Raw genomic sequence first — 23,434 nt, forward strand, 5'->3', positions numbered from 1 at the left:
AACCACTTTAAGAATACACAGTGTCTGAAGTGCTATTATCCTGATATATGCTTGTTTAGAGTAAGCACATTACAGATAATAAAGATTATTATTGGCTAGGTGCCAAATTTTTTACTACGTCATCAGTGATGAATAGTCACATTTTTGCTGCAGTGAGAAAGATAATATGTATGTAGGGTAGGGAGGTCTCTTTGGTTTCTTTCAATACTGATGGCTACTATTCTTGTATGCTGATTTTATACCCAAAGCTAAGTAAAACATTTCTCATTTTGACTTAGGTGTGAATCCAACTATAAGGTGCAATTTTACACCTTGGCAATGTGATGTTGCTGGATGGGGAAGAAGGACTTCAAATGTGCAGACAGATTTAGAGTTTGGAGGGCGGGTTGTCCTAGCTCAGTTGTAAATTGTGCTGTAAAAATAATTTGCTGGTGTATGTGGCCCCGTTCTTCTCCATAGCTTTTACTGAGGTGCAACTGAGCAACATGACACAAATTGGTAGCAGCAGCGGGGTGGCGCTCTCTGTAACTGTGGCTAGGGGTGATTACTTTAGGTTAAATCATCTTTGTACTGTTTGTTGTCATATTGGGAACTATTTTTGCATTGTGTTGGTATCAGAAATCATAAAATGTTTATTAATGAAGAAGTTTGGGGGGGCGGAGGCGCTTGGTCCTGGTGTGGGGAGGAGGGAACCGGGGCCCCTGATCCTCTGTATCTGACATGCAGTGGGCCCCATTATTTCCATGGGCCCCTCTGCATGCCGCACCGATGGTAATTCCGGCACTGAATATATAAAATAGCAGAAATACTTGTATTTGAGTCACTATAAGAAACCTGATCAGACAGTGTCTAGCGCAGAGAATTGGTTGCCTGGTTGGCACCCTAGGCAGTCCATGACCAATTGTCTCTCATCAAAGAGTGTTTTAGGTCTGCTGAGAAAATAACTAAGGGAACATTTGCAGACTTGTAAATATTGTAAATAGAAAAATTAGAAACTGGCTAGGAGACAGGTAAAGACTGCTAGAATATGTACTGTGATTCAGGAACAGATATAGGAAGGGTTACAAATAAACTATTTTACTGACTCAGATTCAGAGAAATAGAAACTACTACAATCTGCTATTGACCTTCCCACACTGTATTCCATAGAAGACACTCATTCCACTACGGACGTGCTGGAAACAGAGATGGGCAGAAAAAGGGGGGCCTTCTCAGAATCTGGGATCTGGGAGGAGAAGAAATATTGCTATCACCACAGGAAGCTATAGTTCTGGGGAGAATAATTAAAGATTCACGTTTACAAAGCGACGAATAAGAGACACGTCACAAAACAGTACACTGTAAGATATTGTGCAATTTAGTAATGCATGTGTATCAGAATCCTTCTGAGATTGTGGATATTATTGTCAGGTCTGACACAACAGAAAACATGAATAAAAGATGTTTATTGTATGTGTCAGAGCAAAACTTGAATATATGAGTCTGTACGCAAGAGACGGAGCACAAAACAAACTACAATGCTAAATAATGTGTGAAATATAATAAAAAATAACAGCTTATTGCTGGAAATTACAAAAAGTCCAAAATAATAGTCACATGAGGTCTTGAGCCAAGCAGAAGTCACAAGCCAGGATGAAAAGAAAAAGTCCAAGAGAGGCAATCAGCAACAGCAATGCAGAAACATGCCAGGACCTAGGCCCAGGAAAAACCAGGATGATGCACACTCCAGGTAGACTAAACAGAAGGATTCAGCAGAGAGTGTCACACTCAGACATATTATATAGAGTCCTTGATTGCAGGACATGGTGAAAGAGCTTTAACTCCTGACCTGCTTAGAACACCAAGGAAGCTACTACAGGAAGGATCACATGATCCTGAGTTATCTCTTGGCACACAGATAAGTAAAAGAATTCAGCATGTCAGAGAATTTAGGATATGAGTGTGTACATGCATTATTCCCAGAAAATGGGCACAAATCATTGCTATGGCCTGGGATAGATATGTCATGGTTTTATACAACTTATAAATCAAAACTGTTGAAATATGTTCCTTTTTATTACAAGGCTCCAGTATGTTTAGTGGTATGCTTGAGACTTCACATGTACATGCAGCAACTTCCCTGTTGAATCAGCTTTGAGAATTAAACCTGCAGAAAAACCCCAACAAAATTGTGCTGTAAAAGAAAAAAATGAGATCACTAGGAGGCCTGTTTCTCAATGTATTGCAATCTGGTGTACCAAACACAGATATTGGCGTAATTCTTTCAACCACGCTGTAAGTGATGTGAAAACAAATAAGGCAGAAAGGGAAGGTAGAAAATGCCAGACCCAAGAAGGGGGTGCTTAGTGCATACTTGCCTACTTTTGCCAAGTTGTATCCTGGAAAGGGGCGTGCCTAGAGGGTGGGAGGGGGCGGAGCATGGGCAAATGTGTCACTTTAGCCCCACAGTTGTGGGATGCGGGAGACTTGCCAGCTCTCCCGGGAGTCCGTGAGACTGACCCGAATTTCGGGAGTCTCCCGGACATTCCGGGACAGTTGGCAAGTATGGCTTAGTGACAAAGAGATTGAGCTTTTGGCTCCACCCATGTCCATGTCTGACACATACAAAGACGTATAGGAAGCTTTAAAACATTACCAGACACAGTATTGGGAGATGCTGTAGATAGAAGCATAGGAATTAGGCAAGTCCCCAAGGTAAGTTGACACATTTAAGCATGGTGCTGAAATGAGCATTTTCATTGAACACAAACTTCCTTTTTACACAGAGTTGAAAGTGGAGGGGTTTTTTGGGGTTGGGGTGGCCTATGTGGTGATAGTGTGAATGGCTATAAGTAAAGGTATATTTGAAGCAGATATTGTATTCAGTGACTTACCATATAATAATTTTGGAATGGGTATTATTAGGGGACACAAAATTAAACTGAACAAGGTATATTTGCTTTTGGTATTATAACATGTTTAGTTTTTGCAGTGAAGCCTATAGTGAGAGGGAATGCCAAGTGGCATTTATATACTTCCATCCACCGCATCAGTGTACTTCAGGCAGTCTCAAATATCTGGTGGTTATAACAGTTATCAGCCTATTTATTTCCTCAGGATTTTCCATAAAGGGGGAATTCAATTGGGCGCGTTACTGTAAAAAGTAACACGGCCTGTGCACTATTACCGATATTATGGTAATAGTGTGCACAATTACCGTCAATACAGTAATTTCAACACCTGAGGCGCTAGCAGAACTCTGTGTTACAATTACCGTATTAACGGTAATAGGTCTACTGTGGCGGTATTCTGGGGGGAATTGAATTCCTCCCATAGACTTCAGATGGGTTATGGCAGATGACTGTGGACTATGGAGTAATGTAAATACTCACACTGGAGATGTTTACAATGAGCATGTTGATGAACTTTAATGAGCAAGCTAATATATAGCAGATCTCAGAGGTGCAGGAGCCACATATAAACAAGCCCATCAAAGGGATGACCTATTATCCAAAGAATGGCCAGAGACATTATGCAACACTGATCAGCAACTGAAAAGTTGGTCTATGTTATTTGCTGTAGAGGCTGCAAATTGACTTTGTAAGCCCCCTACCTAAAGGACAGAACAAACAAATGTACTGTGCTACAGCTGTGGACAAATGTAATGCATTATTCCTTGTCAGCCTCATGCAGACCAAAAGACTACATTAAAATTGTACAGACAAAAAACTTGAGATGTGGGGTGTCTCAAGAAGTTCAAGCTGATAATGGTTGGCATTTTTCAGGCTGCCAAATGAAATATTGGGCAAAGTAGATGTTGTACACTGGATCTTCCAGATTGCCTACCATCATCAAGCTGACAGGTGCAATGGAAAGAATGTTTTGTTGAATGAACGAATTTGTAAGCTTACTCCTAGACTTATAGGGTGTAACGATACTTAACCTTCCTCCCTCCCCCGCCGCTCCGTCGGACCCGGAAGCCGCACTTCCGGGTCCGGCGGTCACGTTACCGCAAGAACCAAGGGAGAGGAATTCAAACAGGGGCTTCCTATATAAACAGCGCTCTGACACCTTAGGAGTGTCAGAGCAACTTACCAGTTCCTGGCTTTTGATTCCTGTTCCTCCTTGTGCCTGCTCCCTGTGTATTGGACCTCCTGTGTATGACCCGGCTTGCTGACCTTTCTGGACTCCGTTTCTCCTGTGTACCGAGCCAGCTTGCTGACCACTCTGATTGCCTGTGCTCCTGACTCGGATTGCCTCATGCTCCTCTCTCTACACGTTTATCTGGCATTCCTGTGTACTGACCCGGCTAGCTGACTACGCTTCAGTTCTGGTGACCCGTGTACTGGCCCAGTTTGATTGACTTCAAGATTGCCTCCTGATTCTGTCTGCATTGCCTTCTTGTGTACCGACCGGGCCTGCCCGACTATTATCATCCTGCTCCTATTCCGCTGTACTACATCTTGGGGCAAACCTGAGGACCGTGACCTGCGACTCCTTGCAGCAAAGCCCATCCCGCGGTTCTTGGTGAATGCCGGGGAGATCGTTAGACTCCGCACCTCAAGTAAGCCAGCACTAATCAAGATTAGTAGTGTTATCCATTAATCCGTTACATAGGGCCTGATTTTGTACTTTGCGCAAAATCGCATACCCAGAAACTAACCAAAGGACCCTTACTATAGGCTATGATTTCAGGAATTGGGAGGGGACTGGACATATGTGCGTAATTGATTTACAGTAAGGGCGTGCCAAACTCGAGTACATGCAGCAGCTTTCCATTCTAGTTTTGGGCATCTCTAAGGTACGTGTTTTTCAGTCATATTACTTGCACCAGCTACAAGTCTGGTGTTAGTGCTGATTACTAGTGATGACAACTGTGTAAACATACCGAGACGCATGTTTGCAGTCAGGAGCAACTGTAAAAATGCATTTTATGTACAGTAAACATTCATAACATCCTAAAACAAATTATTGTATGGGGGGAGGGGGGGAATATATACTTTTTTTAATTTTTTAATGTTTTATCATTAATGACTATATTATTAACATGTGACATTAGTTAGTTTTTTTTTCTGTACGTTCTTTTGTGACTTTATATTCCACAAATGTATTGAACGTATCCTGCAGTGTGTTGTCTGTTAGAGCAGAGCGGACTTAGACCCGTATTCATCAACAGATGTATCTTCAGATCGGGTCCTTGTTGAATACGGACGTGTATGCCAGATGTACTTCCGTTTTACAAAAAACGCACATTACATTATTTCAAGGTTCTTTCACAAGCTATAGTCTTGTTAAATAACCAGGTCTATAGAGAATTCCACTCCTTAGAATACACTCAAGAAGGGAGCACAAAGACACTGACTGATCATGGTAAGCAACCATTACAGGGAATGACAAACTGGAGAGGAACAGCTAGAATACCAGTGATCACCATAGATATCAGATGAGCCATACGCCATGTACAACAAGTGTCCTGAATGCTTGTCCCCACGGGAGGGCTGACAAATTTAACCCGGGGGGCAAGACTCGACTCAGCAGCCTATTTTAAAGGAGAAAAAGTGCAGGTAGCCCTGTGACCCAGCCCAAGGCAGTCCACTATGGCACCGGTCCGGGGGGCAGATGCCACCCTGCACCCCAGCCCAGCCAGTCCCTAATTACAAGTGATTTTTATACCTGATGTTATGTTAGGAGAGGATCAGGACTAAGAGAAGGCAGTTGCCAAAGATTCTCTGGGTCACTATCTCCCCCATTACCTCCTATGCCGATAGATTGAGTACCCATATGTTGATCTTACCCAAAAAAGTTAAATTGGAGAGTACAGGAAATATAGTACATGTTGGACAAAAGGTCTGGAAACTCCCTCATTAAGAAACAGGGTTTGGAAGGAAGCAATACAAGCAGTCGTGCTGGTTTGGGCCCAAGTTCCACTGCTGCTGTAATAGTGAATGGTGACAATGATTTTTCAGTGAAAATCGAGCTTAGAGGGGTGTTTGAAAGCCTATTTGTTTCACTACATAATGTGCCATGTGACTATGGTTGCCATGGTAGTCACATTATACTGTGGAGAGCATTTCATCTTGAATTTGTTCTTGTGTCATACAGGTCTGCCTGCACTTTCTAAAATTAATACTGATATTTAATTTTTCAGCATATTGATAGATGGTTATCTTGTGTAACAATTATGTATCCTTCCCTGCATAGTAAGAATTTAAAAAATCATTAATACTTGTGATTACTAAGGAAGCCAAACATATTTTTCAATACACAACATACCTTAGCATGCTGTTTATAGAACAACCACATTATTAAAACACATGGAGCTGAAAAATAATATACCACAGCCTATATTCTCATTTTTATTGGCGCAAAATACTTTCTGAAAGACCAAAGGTCCATGAAATCATACATAACCATTTCTCCAACTGGACAAGTTAAGAAAAAAGCACAATGGGTTTCGTTTGCGGAGTCTAGATTTTGCATACTTTCAACTAATACGCTGAAAAGTAACAGAACTATTTGTGAAATGACATACAAGAACTTAATACTATGTGGCTTTGGAGCAGAAATTACTAAGCCATAATTAAACATTTGTCAGATATTGACCGAGAGTAAGAATGATTTAAATAGAATTTTATAGAATATTTCCAATAACTAACCCTGTCTTCCACTAGCAGAATGAAGAGGATCCCATGCCAGCACTCACACTTGATGACAACCCTATCAGTAACTTCTTCATCGCTTGCTGACAGCCAAGAGAAGTTTGAAAGAAAACCGCACTATTTGGAGAGTTGTTGTTGAAGCTTATTGGATGGCTGCATTGGAAATGCAATATTTATAGGGGAGTGAATAAATGAATCCAATCCTTAGTAATCATGTGTAATGTTCCATAAAATCAGGACTTTAGTTATGATATTTACATACTTAGTAGAAATGGCTCAGAAATACTCTAATAATAAATAGATTGGGTTACTACACATACATGCCCTGCGTATTATTACAAAGAATTGACTAAAGATTATTTAGAATTATGTTAAATATTAACACTAACAAAATGAATCAAATACGTATATACATAATTACACAAGTCTAAAATGTCAAGAGAGTAAATTACAAAATATATTTTATACATAAGTAAATAGTTGCTGACAGGACCGCTATATTTTATAAGTATGATTTGGCATAAATTAGGAATTCATAAATCGCTAGAATTCATTTCTTTTTTTTTTTTTATGCACAAACTTTATTTTTTGTATTCTGATGTCTTGTGTGCAATATGACAAGGATGCAATATCACAGCATTTTATAAATGAAATCAGAGAAATAAGGAATTGCAGCAATTTCCAAGTCATGCTTTATAAGTTTAGTCATATGTATGAATAACACTAATAGGCATATTTAAGAACATTTCAGGTTTGCTATTAGTTACAGTAAATATATGGTGTTTGTATCATGTTTGTATTGGGACACAAATTAAAATATGAGCGGATTCAATATAAATGGGGAACTTGTAACACAGTCACGTAAAACTTACCATACATTGACAGAATTTGATATGTTTGACAGCTGAGTGCAAAGTATTGCTCTCCTTTCTCAGTTATTTCAGATAGGCAGCTTACAGTTTACTTCATTAGGCTTATAGACAGGAACTGTACTGGCCACTGTCTCCAATCATATTCATTTTAATATCTTCTGTTCTGACAGGATCCTGAAACATTTAATGTAACTAGTAGCTTGTTCTGAATTAGGCAATATGTATTTTGAGATTAGTGGTCTTAAAGTAGACCTTTAAGTTGACTACACTTTTGCTTCTACTGTTACTCAAATAAGTGGGAATATTTTAACTGAGCCTTCACTGGAAAACAATCCAAAGAAGGTTATAATATATTACTAACATTTCTGTCTCAGCTAAAGTGGGTGAGCATGGAACCAATCTCACTGATTTTATAAAGAGTATGTGGCATGCCTAAATGTACCAACTTTGTAAACAGTCATAATTCAATACCGAGAGCATGTTTACATATTTCATATGAATGTTATAGATCTGCCAACCAATTACCCAAAGGATGGTGACTGTTATTCTGTTTTTCACTTTGATGTGAGGTTTGTGTAGCACTGTTGAAGGATGTTCCTCCTTGATTACACAGCTGCAAAATATCATCCACAAAGTAAAGTTTAATATGCTCATATAGCTGTAAATATATGCTAGATTTAATAGGAAACACATGGGAGGTCATTTACTAACCACAATAGTGCTCCATGACGAGACAGGAGTCTGCTCCTAGTTAGGCTGGGTAGTAGTGGCTATTAAGTAGACTTTAATGCAGCATGGGCAGAATAGTGTGAGGCTACCATTGTGCATTGTTGGAAACTCACTGAACATAATGACATATGATATATAGCACCTTCTTTCTCCTCTTTTTTTTCTTAAACAAATTAGGTGGTCTTACCTCAGAACAGATATTAAAATATAGTATTTATTCATCTGTGTCCAGATTAGGAATACATTATTAACAAGTTAAAGGGACTGTCCTCCTTCAGATGGCTTCATTTATTGAATGTGTTTAGAGAAATTTGTAGTAGGGCATGTTCATGGGAATCAATTCCTTCAAAATTCTTCATCTGTAGATGTCCTTTTTCTCTTCTCACTGGTTAGTAAAGTAAATGGATGAGTTGCTGCTCCTGAGGTTCCATGTACCATTGTCTGTGCTAAGGCACTGAAGCAGCCAACACAATCCCATGTTTTACATTTGTCCATATTTTTCGATACTGATCAACTGTGTATTAAATTTACTTTTTTTCTGTACACACGTGGCAGCACTTATTACATAGTTTGTCCACTTTTGGAAAACCACGTACTATAACCAGCTCCCCGTGTAGTAAACAGGGGGTTTCCCCAAAAATGAATTTCCAATCTAGATCTTATCACTAGAGCTCTATTAAATAAGACTGAACAAACCGAGTCTTGCACTATTGTGAGTGATGGTAACATCAATTTCTGGGCTTCAGGTAAGGGGGGGTTCAAGGATTAATCACCCCAATTACAATGGACAGTAAATATTAAGGGACCAAAGTTGAATAAGTATTATTAGTTCTTAAAGCATGAATGATTTAAAATCTGCAAAAATATATTGCATAGATGTTCTTTAATCATGTTATGGTAAAAAATGTAATACACCAAGGTCTGCCTATAGCAGCATGCATATCATGCTTAAAAAACACCTACCCAGCTGCAGTGTGTTCCTGCAAATTATTTTCAAACGTTGCCATCTATGCTCCTACTTTCAATTAATAACAAAATATCTGCACTCCAAAAGGTGCTGTTACTTTTGTAAATTGCCCCTTCTTTGCTTCGGGAAAATACTTTTTAATCATATTTCATGAGAAATATGTTCCATTTGACTTTGATGTTCAACTATGAATAATATACCTCTAAACAAAATTATTCAGTGCACTAAACACACTGAAATGCGTCAAGTTGTCATGCATTAAAATAAACAACGACAATAACAGCAACACTATCTGCACATACAGTATATGGTGAGGCTTTAAATAATGAAGTGCCACAAAATACATCTCTTATGCCTAACATTTGACTTCCCTGGAAAAAATGCTAGTACAACACATGCTATTATACAATACCTCACAATCCTCTATACTTTCAGATTAAAAATATATATTTTAGAGATAGAATGTTAAATAAAAATTGATATATACAAAGTAATTATAGTTTCATATAATAATTCCATAGAAATACTGTTGGTTTATCCACCCTCTGTGCAGACAGTGGGACCTGTAGTACATTCAATAACATTCTGAACCTCCATAATGGGAAGGTGCCAGCCTTTACTTTAACAACTACTGGCCCTAAGCTTTCCTCAGGGTTTCCACCATTGTTAAATGTTGCATGCTAGTCTCTGTTCATCTCTTCCCTGTCTGGAACGTTTGTAGAATGCCAATGGCCTTGTTGCGCACATTGCCGAGTATGAAACATGAAGACTGTATTACAGCCAATATAAAACATGAGCTTGTAACTCTGATTTGACAGTGCTTCAGTTAGTCTCTAAAATGGAATGATAAGTTCATCATTAACTGCAGATATTATTTTTATCTTGTTCTAAGAGAAGTTTTTCTTTTGGAGAAAGCAGCCAGTTTTGGTTTCTATTACGTGATTCATGGTGCTGTTTGTGTTTGAGTTTGTGGTTAGTTGATGCTGTCCTTGTGGATACTCCTGTCAGCAATATAGTAATTTTGGTCATGGTTTTTCCATTGAATACTGGTAACATTCATTGGAGAAGTGCTTGTCAGAGTCTTTGACTGGCAACAGCAGCACAGGCATGACTGAAATAAAAATAAATGCATATATGTATTATTATAAATGGTGTTAAAAATGACACACCCTATATCTTCACAATAGCAAGTTTAACGCTGAATGAATTTGTCCTACCCACAGGTAACTACCAAAATAAAGGAAAGACTGGAGGATACAAAGTATATTCAAAGTAGGTACTTTCACACAGGTATGGCACTTGAGGTAATATAAGGGCCAAGCCAGAAAGCAATGGGCATCCCCAGATGCCCAATAGTTTGTATTGGGCATCTGGAGGAAGGTACCTTGAGGGTGGTGTTAAAGTTGGGGCACGTTTAAAAGGCGCTATGATGACTACTTCCAACACTTGCTGATGTTTCATGAGGAACAGTGGCTAAGGTCCTGGTGGCATGGAAGGCTGACGGACATATATAATCAATCAGGGGAAATTGTGTAAGAGAGAAAGTCTGGAGCTGCAACTGTGAATGTATTTTTTGACATCAAAATTGTAATGGAATTTATCATGGAAGAATGGCTCCAGATCCCTCCAATACAGTTGTTGACTCTTGTAGAATATGTCCCAAGCAGGACAAACACCATTTTAAAATGTGGTTCATTCAATTAGTAGTTATCTGTACTTCCACTGCTTGGTAAGATTAAGTCCTTCCCCTCACAAGGAATACTTTAGTATATATACTATATAACAAGACAGCAATTAAAACTTAATATTTACATATTTGTATGACGCCTGACTGCTTGTTTAATATTTTGTATTCTTTTGTAACATCTCTATAATAATATATGAACAGTATAATATATTTGTGGCCAGAAAGCCTGGGACCAATATAGCTACAATGGTATTTTAAGTAAGCATGAGAAAGATGTCATGTTTTCATTCAGTATTATGCATAAAATGTTTATTAGAACAATCACAGACAATGTGCAAATGTGTATCAGAAAGTTGGTGTAACAGCATGGCTGATTTATTAATTCTCTTACCTGGAAACAGTTTTTAAACTTCTTGCTTACAAAGTAGAGCGCTATTGGATTTATACAGGAGTTTAGTGCCGCCAAGTTCATACTGATGAAGTCCGTCACCAACAGAAAACTAGACATCATAAGATAAATGAATACATTGAAATGTCTGTGTAAAACTTTATGTATAGTCCTATAATAGTACTATCTGGACCTCAACACTTTATTATGCTTGCAGAAAGACATTGATGTAAAGCATGCATAGCAGTATTAAAATCTGTATTTTTGTTATTGGCACAGACTACATCATCTTATAACACATCCCATCTCTAGAATGAAGTGTAAAACTGAGTTCCAGACAATGCATCAATGAGGTTTGTCAATGTATTTAAGAATATTACTAAATCCACTCCCTTCCCAGTAACAGTACTTCTGTGGTAATACATAGTAACATAGTTGATGAGGTTGAAAAAAGACACCAGTCCATCAAGTTCAACCTATTTTGGATCTCCTGCGATCCTGCACTTATATTTGAAATTAATCCAGAGTAAGCAACCGCCAATCTGTTTCAATTGTGAAAATCCCCCCAGACCCAATATTGCAGTCCTATTTTTACCCTATATCCACTACTATCCTTCATTTTAAATTAACGGTCGTATCTCTGGATACACCTATCCGCTAAAAATTTGTCTAACCCTTTCTTAAACATATCTATTGAATCTGCCATCACAACCTTCCCTGGCAATGAATTCCATATCCTGACTGCCCTTACTTTTAATCCCTCCATTGCCCCCATCCCCCGCCATTTGCCGTATTTAGCAGGCTCCATTCATTCACACACACACATATATATATATATATATATATATATATATATATATGATCCCTGCTGATCACATTCGGTGCTGCTTAGGTTTTAGGTCTGTCCATAGCAGACGAGCTCAGGTGCCCTGGCTTTAATTGTAAGCCATGCAGCAAATGTGCTGGATGTGGCCTGCTACAGAGAGAGCAGAGCAGTGGCAAAGGTCAACAGCAGAGGTCACAGCTACATGTGAGTGCTGGACCATACTAAATAGAGCGAATGCTGGGGATCCTAGAGGAGGGACCTTCACCAAAGTGCTATTATTGGGAGGGGATTTAGTAAACTGCTTAAGTAATAATCCATCTTCAGATAAATTTACCCTTTTGTTCTTAAATATACCCTCTTGCAACTAAATAACTTTTACTAAATATATTGCTATAGTCTTCTGTTTTGCTTCTGTGTTTTTTTCCCAAAGTCTTTATATTATTTAGGTGCAGTTGTGTGTTTTCATTGCCCTTAGATTTGATATAAAGCTGCTCTGTGGATAGAACAACCTAGTTAAAAGGAAATAGATCAAATAAATGCTATGGTGAAAGCCACAGAAGAAAAGATAAAATGATATATTGAGCAAAAGTTGTTGGAGGGCAAGTATAAAAAAAAATAGATTAATATAGTCTAAAGGTGAATGCATCTGGTTAATGCAAACTGCCTTGTGCCATCACCATATCCTTTTTTTCACACCCACATTCAGCTGGCACTATTGATTATACTTGGTGTGTAGGCATCTCTCTTCCATCTACTTTAAGAGAAATGAGATGCAGCACTGGTGGATAAAGTCTTCTCGTGTACACGTAGCCTATAGGTGGGAAACCAGTTTACATCATTTTATTAACTAATCCAATGTACTTTCTAATTAATGGGCTTATTATATTTGATGAAATAAAAAGAAATAAATCAATAATACATGGGGGTATATTTACTAAAGCAGCCAATCAGATTCTAGCTGTGATTTTGTAGAATATACTAAATAAATGATTCCTAGAATCTGATTGGTTGCTATAGGTAACATCTCCACGATTTCAAACCTGCAGGTTTAGTAAATTTAGCCCATAGACTCTAATAAGGAAATAACATACATATCAAAAGCTAACCTTCCAAAAATTTTCGTTAGCTTATTTTAGTTTCTTAGATATTTATCTTGACATCAATCTCCTTTATGTCATTTGCCTCTGACAATGTATGCAAATGAGAAGATTGACACAGAGGCAGCTGACATATTAGCAGAGTAGAAAACAAGTTCACCTCTAGATTTTAGATTCATATATTTAACTGCATAGACTTACTGTTTCTTAAATACATTTTAAATTAATGCATTTAAGGGTGTGACAGGACAAATTAAGCAAATTAAACTCATCAGTCAGCAAGAACTCTACTTTCCTAATACATTGTTATTGGAACTAGACATTCATAGACATTTACAAAATTGCAGATAATTGTAAGATACCAATATATTGGCCATATTATTGGTTCTACAGGTTTAACAGAAAACTACTTCACTTTGGTGAAATCAAATTAAAACGTAAAATTCTTCTACATAAAGGATCTGAATTAGCTCTTGTCTCAGGCAGTTCTGTCCCAGCCTATGCAGCTGAATATCTTCCCATGCTGACAAGTCTTTGGCTGACACTATCCCTAGACCAGAAAAAACAATTCAGCTGGGGGAAGTGTCTGACACAGGAGCCTTCTGGTCATCAAAATGTCATCAATAGCATCAACTATTAACTGTGTGGTGAAATAAATGCAGTAATTCAATGTATGTATATTACCTGAGAAACTCACATCGTCCGAAATCACCTTCAATGTCTCCTGTTTTCCTAATGATTCTACTTAGATGCATAGGGAACCAGCAAAGGGCAAATATCACTACCAAGCAGAACACCGTCTTTGCAACTTCACGCCGCTGTGTAAAGACATTAAATAGTAAATTGTATTTATATTTTAACAGCAATAGCTTAGATATCATTGATTACTATAGTGTTGGATATCCTGGTGTGAAACTTACACAAATGGCATAACTCTTAACATTCTGTCTTTTCTGAAACTGTTACCATAAATATTGCACGCAGTGCTGGAGACATATACTGTGTTCAATTGCTTGTATTGGAAGAATTATCTTTATCAGCTATATTTTCTCACTATGAGCTGAGCATACCTGGGATATACAAATTATATGAAGGAACAAAACATAAGACAGCAGCATGTGACCTGGATCATGTGTATGTGACACTGTTAGCGTAGCCCATTACTGCTGTTATGTTTAGCCTAGGTCATCACCAGGAGTCACCCAGTACAAGGATAAGCACTTGATTTTGAAAGGGGGAAGGGTTCAAATGTAAAATGTATAATGAAATGGGAACTATCACAGGGACACACAATTATATATTATAATTGTGACAAGTGTCTCCTATTCTTGTAGTGTCTACAAACTACATTGCACAATCCATGGTCATAAGTGCTATTGTGTGTTGTTTTTTTATGTTAGGTTTTAGTTTTTTTTATGATAGTTTGGGCATATTTCTTTATATGGGGGATTTGTGGCACCAGTATTCTTCTCTGAACATGCCAATGCCGTATGCAGTATGCCAGTTTGCTGACTGGAGGAGGCAGATGATTGCATCACACAGGAGACCAGACACTTGGCTTGCTATCACTGAATAACTGCCAGAGGAGGTAATTGAAGGGTAAATGATAGTAAACTAAGCCAGTATGAGATCTGTATACCCTGTTTACATTCTACATGTTTCGATATTGTTTTGTTTGTGCATACCCACGAAGTACTAAAATGTCCCAGTGCTCTGCCATGTAAGATGGGATTGGTACTTTTCATAGCTGTGACTTAGGGTGAAAGGTTCAAAGTCATGACCACATTTATAGTTTTTTCCTACACACTTCATTAAAGCAATTTTATCAAAGTATTGTCATTTATCTGCTCATTTTATCAGTAATCAACTGAGCCAACTCAAGGAACAAAGATGCTATTCTTGTGAATGTTTATGTGCACTGGATAGTAATGAATTAAATTGACAAATTCAGCTTTTAATTGAAATTTGAGTTAAAACTATGTTAGAACGGGAGAAAAAAAATATTTAAACATTACGCTTGCTCGCCTCTTTTTTATTTAAACTTTTTGTTATGTATTAACTAATGCCTAGTACAGACTACTATTATTTCTTATTTTATGAAACATCCTCAGATAAAAAAAAAAGTATACAGTTCAATAATGGAATGTCACTCAGCTATAATTACCTGTTTAAGGTGCTCGCTGAGAGCGATCCTGAGACTTCCTTTCCTCTGGTGTAGCATCTCACATGTCATTAGTGTATAAAACACTCCAGTACACGCCAAGGGCACACAGAAATAAAAGCCAAACAGCCACCAATCCTTTGCATCTTTGTAAAACTGAAAAGAAAAAGAAAATACATTCTACTTTGTTTTGACGTATTTAGCTTTGCTACTTGATTTACGTTATAAGTCGTTTGGCTCTCATTTCTAACAAAGTGAAGATCCCTAAAGCTAGCCACATGTGTTGACCGAAGATGTACATACATTTTACAACACATGTGGCCATACATTTTACCTTCAAATGAGGCAGATCCGGACTTAAATAAATGGATCACAAGGGAACCCATGTTACCTCTCAGCCGATGACCACAGACACAAGTTGATGCAATCAGAATTATCCAGATGGAAAGATCCATTCATCTAGTAACTTGTTAAAACAGTGGTGCTAACTTTTACAATGCTGGATATCCTAACACTACTGACCCCAGCAGGATTACCGTGAATACCGCATCACGGGAGACACAGGCAGCTTGAAAGACAGACTTCACTAAATAGCGGCAGCTGAAGAGGCCGGCAGTGACCGATGACGTCAGAATGAAGAGCCAAACTGTCATCCGAGCTCTTAATGTACTAAGGAGGCTCCGCCTGTATAAGGTTCTTTACTAAGCCATGTGCATTGCACAGACGGCGCCTCCTTAAATTAGTACCTTAAGAGCATTCTGATGTCATCGGACGCTGCCGGCTCTTCAGCTGCCGCAATGTAGTGAAGTCTGCCTTTCAAGCTGCCTGTGTTTCCCGTGAGTCGGCGATGCGGTCTTCACTGTAATCCTGCTTGGGGAAGTAGTGTCGGGATATCCAGCATCCTAAAATAATACCCAACCCTGTTAACATACGTCCCAATAGGCGGACATAATGGGGGTCACTTACGTTCCAATTGTAAGTAGCAAAAGACACATTTAAAAAAGCATATTTAAGTGCATATGTTCACTCAGGCGCGGCTCAAAAAGATTAGCATTTGCACCCGATGTACGTCAGGCATACAGTATAGTAGTATTGAAATATACGAAAAAAGAATTTTGTCGCACCAGTGAAAGAGAGCCACGACTAAGCACACATAGCGAAACGCGTGTCGGCGTTCCGCTGATTGAGTGCCTTACCTCTCGTTATTATTGGGATCCTTCATATTGCTCCAATAGATTCTAGTTAGAAGGAGCAAGTACTAGGTAGCCAGCCAAATTTGATAGGAATCTTCCTCACATCGCTCCATTAGATCCAAAGTCAGAAGGAGCAATAGCTAGGTAGTTAGCAAGACACTATATTCATTAAGTAGGCATCTATTGCAGCTGAGCTTGCATGTATAACCTACCTCTAGCTGTACATTACTAGATGGGAAGCGGTTATTATACCGGAAATTTACTATTACAGTGTACAGACTTATTATTTCCCATGCAGAATGAAGGCATTATAATAGCATAAGATCACTACCTAGCAACAATCCCTAATATTTATTAATAGAGGTTCAACCACTCAATCGGTGGATTTTAACACACACACTTGTTTTTAAATTAGCATAGTCGGAATCATTTCGCTTTTTTGTTTGAATTAATAAAAGTTAAGTTTTATGTTTATCTCTCTCCAGTCTCAACCAATTGTAAAATCAGAAATATTGTGCACCTGATCCATTTCTTTTTGTTTTTCGGTATACAGTATAGTAGTGAAAGCTAAATTCGCATTAATCTATTTGTACACAATATAATAATGTAATGGAGAGTCACATAGACAAGAGAGAATATTGGCTGGACAGCTATTAATAAATGCAAAAGTTGCATATTCAATGTATTTAAATACAAACACATATTCCAAATTCTAATACAAATGAAATACAAATTAAAATTTAGTAAATAATATGTAAACTAGAAACATTTACTGCAGAGCATTGCACTTGAAAATCACTTATAAATAAACGTGGCAACTGAAACGTAGTTAAAATTTTATTTGTTGTCTGAAGTCTGTATTTGTCTTACTGTTCTCAGAGGCAAAGAGCATCATTGTTAGAAAACCATGTTGCACAACACTATGGGATTAAGGCTAAGCTTGTCCTTCAAGTGCCACTTCATGTAACAGAGGTCAAAGATAACTACATGCTTAATTAAGTCAGAGTGGCTTGTCACAGTGCATGTAGTGATGGTGATCTCAGGGCATCACTACATCAGATCATTTCCCAGGGAGGCCACAAATGGTCCATTGTTCTTTTACCCTCATCATTCTAAGTCAGTATCGCTACTCACCTATAACATGTTTATGTGGGAAGGAACTGATCCATTTACTTCATATAATAATGTTATAAAAACAATTCTAGTTATACAAAACCCATAAATCATATAAAGATAGGATCAAAAATATGATTATGCCATTCTGAATTAAAACATTGTAATGTAATTCTGTCCCCAGAAATGAAGGAATTAAGTTTATATGGAAGGCCTGTGACTGATTAAACACGGGTATTAAACAGGACGTCCCTCTCATCTTACATCAGGGCTTGATTGAGAAGAATAAAAGTGCTTTTGTTTTTCCCGCAGGTCCAGATGTTAATAATTTTCAACAGGAAGTGTGCATTTAAAGCAAGCTTCCTTGTGTACCACAATACTTCTAGAAGTCTAGCATGCTGATTTCAAAGAGCGATAAGCACTGTTCAACAACAGTTCATGTTATGTAGCTGTATTTCAGTGAATATGATCAAATAAGAATATGAATTTACAAACATTTGAGGCAATGTGAGTGAAACTCTGAATTCTCTTTAATTATTTGTATAACATTGGCGCTCAATGTAAATATTCATACCAAGGCACAATCATATGCATATGCATGCCCATGCCATATTTCTGTAGATCTGTTGCTGTGTCTAAACTCAACACCTATGAACACTGTCCCTAGATGGATTTACATTTTGATAACAGTAAAAAGTTCAGTGCAAAGAAGGAGCAATGATAAACAGTCTGTAGACGGTAATATGCCATCAAATAACTGTAGATTATAGCATTACTGCAGTCTTTTTTTTTTTTACCAGCCATATATAAGTGTCTGTTATGTAGAAATGAGCAAAACTGTGGTGAGCACACATAGTTGCAGCAGAACAAGCAATGTCACAGAGGTACGAAGCTCCGGTGATCAGTTTTAGTTTCACTATTCCACAGAATGCCCTTCTACATTGTGTTTGTAAATTTGCATTTTGCATAACATATAGGACCTCATTTAGAGTCGGACGCAAAGCATGACAAAGGGGTTAAAAAATGAGGGTGGGCACAGAGGGGTTAAAAAAAACGGGCCAGCATGGCACAGTGGGGTTAAAAAACAGGGGTCAGCATGGCACAGTGGGGTTAAAAAATGGTGGGCAGCATGGCACAGTGGGGTTAAAAAAGGGGGAGGCATGGCACAGTGGAATTGAAAAAATGGGGGGGAGCAGCATAGTATAGTGTGATGAAGGGGAGCCAGATGAAGGGGGCAAAAGCAGCATGTAGGGCGCAGTGTGATCATAAGGCATGGCAATGATGAAGGGGCACATTATTGTAATATTGGAGCTGGAGGAAGGCCTAATTATTAATCGTGGATGGTATTGATTTAATGCCAGGGTTGTTTGGAATTATCTAAATGTAGCTTTTTTTTCCAAATAGGGCCCCCAGCATTCCAGGATCCAGACAAGCCGCAACTAAAGAAACATGCAGCAACATGTGGTGAAAGTGAGAAGAACAGGTAGGAGAGAGCAGGACAGTATGTGAAATGTTGTGATTCTAGTAGGGACAATGTAAATTTTTGGTGAGTGTTGTGCCCAATGTAAGGTGGAGGCCAAGACTGAACTCTTTGTGTACACACTGCATTTTTTCTATACTACACTTTGGTGCTAGATGTCCTGAAAGTCAGGAGTGCTTGGACATATGTGACGCTCGGGCGAATTGAGAGCCTAGTGATTTTGATGTGTTAGCCACGCACCAATGGCACATTTGCCACGCCCCCAAATGCATGACCACACCCCCGATTTTTTTTTTTACCATACTCAACTCTGAGGGGGGCCCCATGAATTTGTTGTACCGGGGCCCTGAATTCCTCTTGGCTGCCCTGCCTATTGGTGCTTCCTTCTATGTGAGAACAGACTAAGGGACATTTCTATAAAGTTGTGCAAAGGAAAAGGTGCTGTAACCCATAGCAAGAAACTAGATGTTGACTTTTTGTTTTCTACACTACTAAAATGTCAGTAAGAATAAGTCAGCCCCTTTATCCTGTACACTAGTTTTTATAACCATCTCCCACCACTGAGTTTATTGTTGAGAGAGAGTGGGTGGTGGGAATTGACGGTGGTGAAGAGGTGACAGGGTTCGGATGACTTAACATAGGATTCTATAGTGGGAGAGAGGGCAGAGCTATATGACAAAATATTGAGTGGAGGAAATCAGCAGTAGAACGAGATTTCCTACAGCAGTGCTTAGTTGTGCAAGAACACTTTTGCAGATCAGGTCAGCATGGAGCTAGAGGGTTGGATTTTCCCCAAGACAGTGGGGTGATCATAACAGTGGATGAGAAAGGAAGTTCACTGAGAAGCCAGTGAAGTGGGTAGAAAGAAAAGCAGAGAAAAAAGGTATCAGACAGAATAGGAGATTGAAATGGGGTAAAAAATTAGTTCAATCATATTAAATCCAATGAGGTACAGAGTTCAGGAGGGGAATCTGGAGTTTGCAAAGAGAGGGCAGAGGTAGACAAAATATGATGCAAACCATGAAGAGAACATGAGCAGCAAGTCCAAGGAGGCATTGCATCGCTGTGGGGTGAGGTGCATCGCTGTGGGGTGAGGTGCATCAGCTGTGGGGTGAGAATCATCAGCTGTGGGGTGATAGCACGGGACAGACTGAGGCAAAGGTATGCATGGAGGACTCTGGAGAGAGGAGTCAAAGAGAGTAGCAGGAACACTTGCAGAGATGGACATAGATTAAGGAGGTGTAGGGTCCTGATGACAGCGGCAGGTTTTCTCAAGTGACAGTAGACCTGCCTTCTACCTTTTCATCTTTCATGTGAAAATGATGAGTTAAGTTACATTTACATAGGTAACTGACTCGCTGTAATTTGAATTCTGACCACCCACGCAGTTGAGTCACTTGCATTCCATGAATTATTTTATGTTGTGGTGTGTTCCGAAGAAATATTTCTAAGCACTTTGCCTTTTACATAAAGTAATATAGTGTATTGTTTGACATTTTAATATTGGGTGTTGGAGTGCAATGAAAATAATGAGGTTGTCTATTAAAATTTCAAAGTAAACTCTGTTGAGTTTCATATCTACCCTTTCATATTACTAAATGTTACAAAGAAAGAAAACTTTCATGTTCCAATAAATCATTAAAAAGTTGTACTATTGTCATCCACAAAGTGCGGTATGTGCTTTCCATGTTTAGCGCTTTAAGCCTCTTCTTTTGAAGACAATATTAAAAAGAGAATATTAAGCTGAACTTAAAAGAACATTATACCAGTTATATTCTTTACTAGACTGAGGTTAAGCACTATCACTGGATCTATTCAAAGACTTGTCTCACATTGATAATATGTAGTACATGAATCTGTCCTGTATTTATATGTCATTCTATTTGTAAGTATAGCATGAATGGCAGTATTATTAAAATGCCAACTGAGATATTGTCACTGGGAATCTTCCTCTTGTTAAGTTCCCATGTCACAAATTCAAATCACATTTTTCATAATCCTGTGTGAGCCAGATACAATACAGTGATGGACACTGTGCTATAAGCTACACTCTGAACATGATGAATGTCTATGTACAGCACAGTGAATTACATGAAAAGTGTGTACACTGCAATGGAATTTAAAAAAATATTCCATGTTTAGTAAAGCTGTTGCTACATAAATATGGCCCCTGGATACAGTAAATTACTTGAAGCTGGCTCACGCTGCAGCTCACTGCAACCATCCATAGTTCCACAATATAGATTTATAGGAGGTGTTCCATAGAGTGCTTTGCAGTGTGTTCCTTTTTGAACATGGCTTTTGAGCAATCAGGCTTTTAGCTTCATGTAAATGGATAGTTCTCAGAGAGGGGCCGCCCTATTTGCTGTATGTGGGGACATTTAATTAAGCACAACTCCACTAAAGGTAAAGTTGTCCTTTAAGATTTGGATTCACACACAAGGAATATGATATTTAGTAGTGACAATGACAACTGTACTTGATTTCCATAATTGGTCCCTAGATTTGTGCCCAGCATTTAAAAAAAATAATTGATCCACTCATTGGTTGAAGTGGGAATTTAGAAGTGGTGTTATGGAAAATGATAAGTGAATGGAATGTTATAGTTTTACAATGAAGGCAGTAGGAGAAGTGGAGGTATCGCATAGCACCATATACACCCCAACCTCCACCTCTGGATCCACTGCAGAATACTGATTCTGAGATTCTCAGTATACGCTTTTATACTGTATGCTATAATACATTATGTATTTACTCAGTTTTTGAATCATTCTGCATTCTGATCAAGTCCACTGATCACATCATATTGGGTGTAGTATCATATACAGTATACACTAATGTAACACCCAATGGAAACTAAGTGTCCCTGGAAATTCCATTCAAACAATAGCAACTATGGTGATCAGTATTTTTATGATGAATCAACCTGAGACACTTCTCTCTGTCTGTATGATTTATGGTCAATACATGGTAGGCAATCAATGCATATTTTCTTCTTGACATGTGATATAGTGCCTAATATATAATGATAACTAATCTAATAATAAATATAGTAATAGCATTTGTCTCTTATAGCAAATGTTCCACTAAAATAAATGATTTTGCTGATTTTCATTCTGTATCATAAGGACACCATTTAAGTTCCTGCTTCAGACAACAAAACCGTTAAATGATCCCCTAGTTGTAAACATTACTCTGATTCATCCCCAAAAACTTAAATTGTAAGGTACCTAAATTATTGTACCTTTTTTTCCTATACAAATTCAGACATGGCTACTACCATTTACTCTCTTCAGGATGTGACAGAGATCTGTGTTAATTAAAGACAGTCCTAAGTGTAACCATCTTACAGACTTTGTTAGTAAAGGTAATTCTGTGTAACATTTCTGAAATTATTTATGTGTGCAAATCATATCCATGGTATACATACCTCCATGAAAGGAGATGTAGCATTGAACATGCAAGTTCGGTAATTTTCACCCCGGTACTCAAACTTCACCATAACAAATCCAATTGCCTCGGGTATTGCAAGGACAAATGAAAGAACCCAAATAGAGATTATTTCAATGGCAGTGATAAGAGGGATTCCATTGCCTTGAACTCGGCTCCATGATGCAACTGCTCTGTACCTGAAATATAAAATGTGTCGTTATAGTCTGAAATGTTTAACAAGCAAAGACTGTGGGATAGATTTACTAAAACTTTTAAAAAGGAAACGTGGAAGTGTTGCCTATAGCAACCAATCAGATTCTAGCTATGTACTAGAACAGTCATCACACCCATTGTTCAGTGAGGAGCAGCGCAGAGAGGAGTCTGCAACCAAGAAGCAAGAAGAGAAGAAAAGAGAAGAGAAGAAAGAAGCCAATAGAAAAGGTAAGTGAACGAACGGAAGCAAGGGGGAGCAAAGGCAGCATGGCAGAGTGCGAAGGGGGAGCAAAGGCAGCATGGCAGAGTGTGAAGGGGGAGCAAAGGCGGCATGGCAGAGTGTGAAGGGGGAGCAAAGGCAGCATGGCAGAGTGTGAAGGGGGAGCAAAGGCAGCATGGCAGAGTGTGAAGGGGGAGCAAAGGCAGCATGGCAGAGTGTGAAGGGGGAGCAAAGGCAGCATGGCAGAGTGTGAAGGGGGAGCAAAGGCAGCATGGCAGAGTGTGAAGGGGGAGCAAAGGCAGCATGGCAGAGTGTGAAGGGGGAGCAAAGGCAACATGGCAGAGTGCGAAGGGGGAGCAAAGGCAACATGGCAGAGTGTGAAGGGGGAGCAAAGGCAGCATGGCAGAGTGTGAAGGGG

The 23,434-nt window shown here is 38.7% G+C and overlaps 1 protein-coding gene across 1 annotated transcript in view; it reads right to left on the bottom strand.

Moving 5' to 3' along the window:
• Positions 1-7,316: 7,316 nt before the first annotated feature.
• Positions 7,317-23,434, bottom strand: part of EDNRA (endothelin receptor type A) — a 51,460-nt gene continuing 35,342 nt past the window's right edge. The window contains exons 4-8 of the mRNA XM_075198995.1: positions 22,582-22,780; positions 15,369-15,521; positions 13,889-14,022; positions 11,285-11,393; positions 7,317-10,317 (exon numbers count right to left, since the gene is read on the bottom strand). Coding sequence (XP_075055096.1) covers positions 10,180-10,317; positions 11,285-11,393; positions 13,889-14,022; positions 15,369-15,521; positions 22,582-22,780 — 733 coding nt within the window. The 3' untranslated portion in view covers positions 7,317-10,179. The remainder of the gene's footprint in view (positions 10,318-11,284; positions 11,394-13,888; positions 14,023-15,368; positions 15,522-22,581; positions 22,781-23,434) is intronic.

Source organism: Mixophyes fleayi, chromosome 1 (assembly GCF_038048845.1).
Source record: "Mixophyes fleayi isolate aMixFle1 chromosome 1, aMixFle1.hap1, whole genome shotgun sequence".
Taxonomy (NCBI): Eukaryota; Metazoa; Chordata; class Amphibia; order Anura; family Limnodynastidae; genus Mixophyes; species Mixophyes fleayi.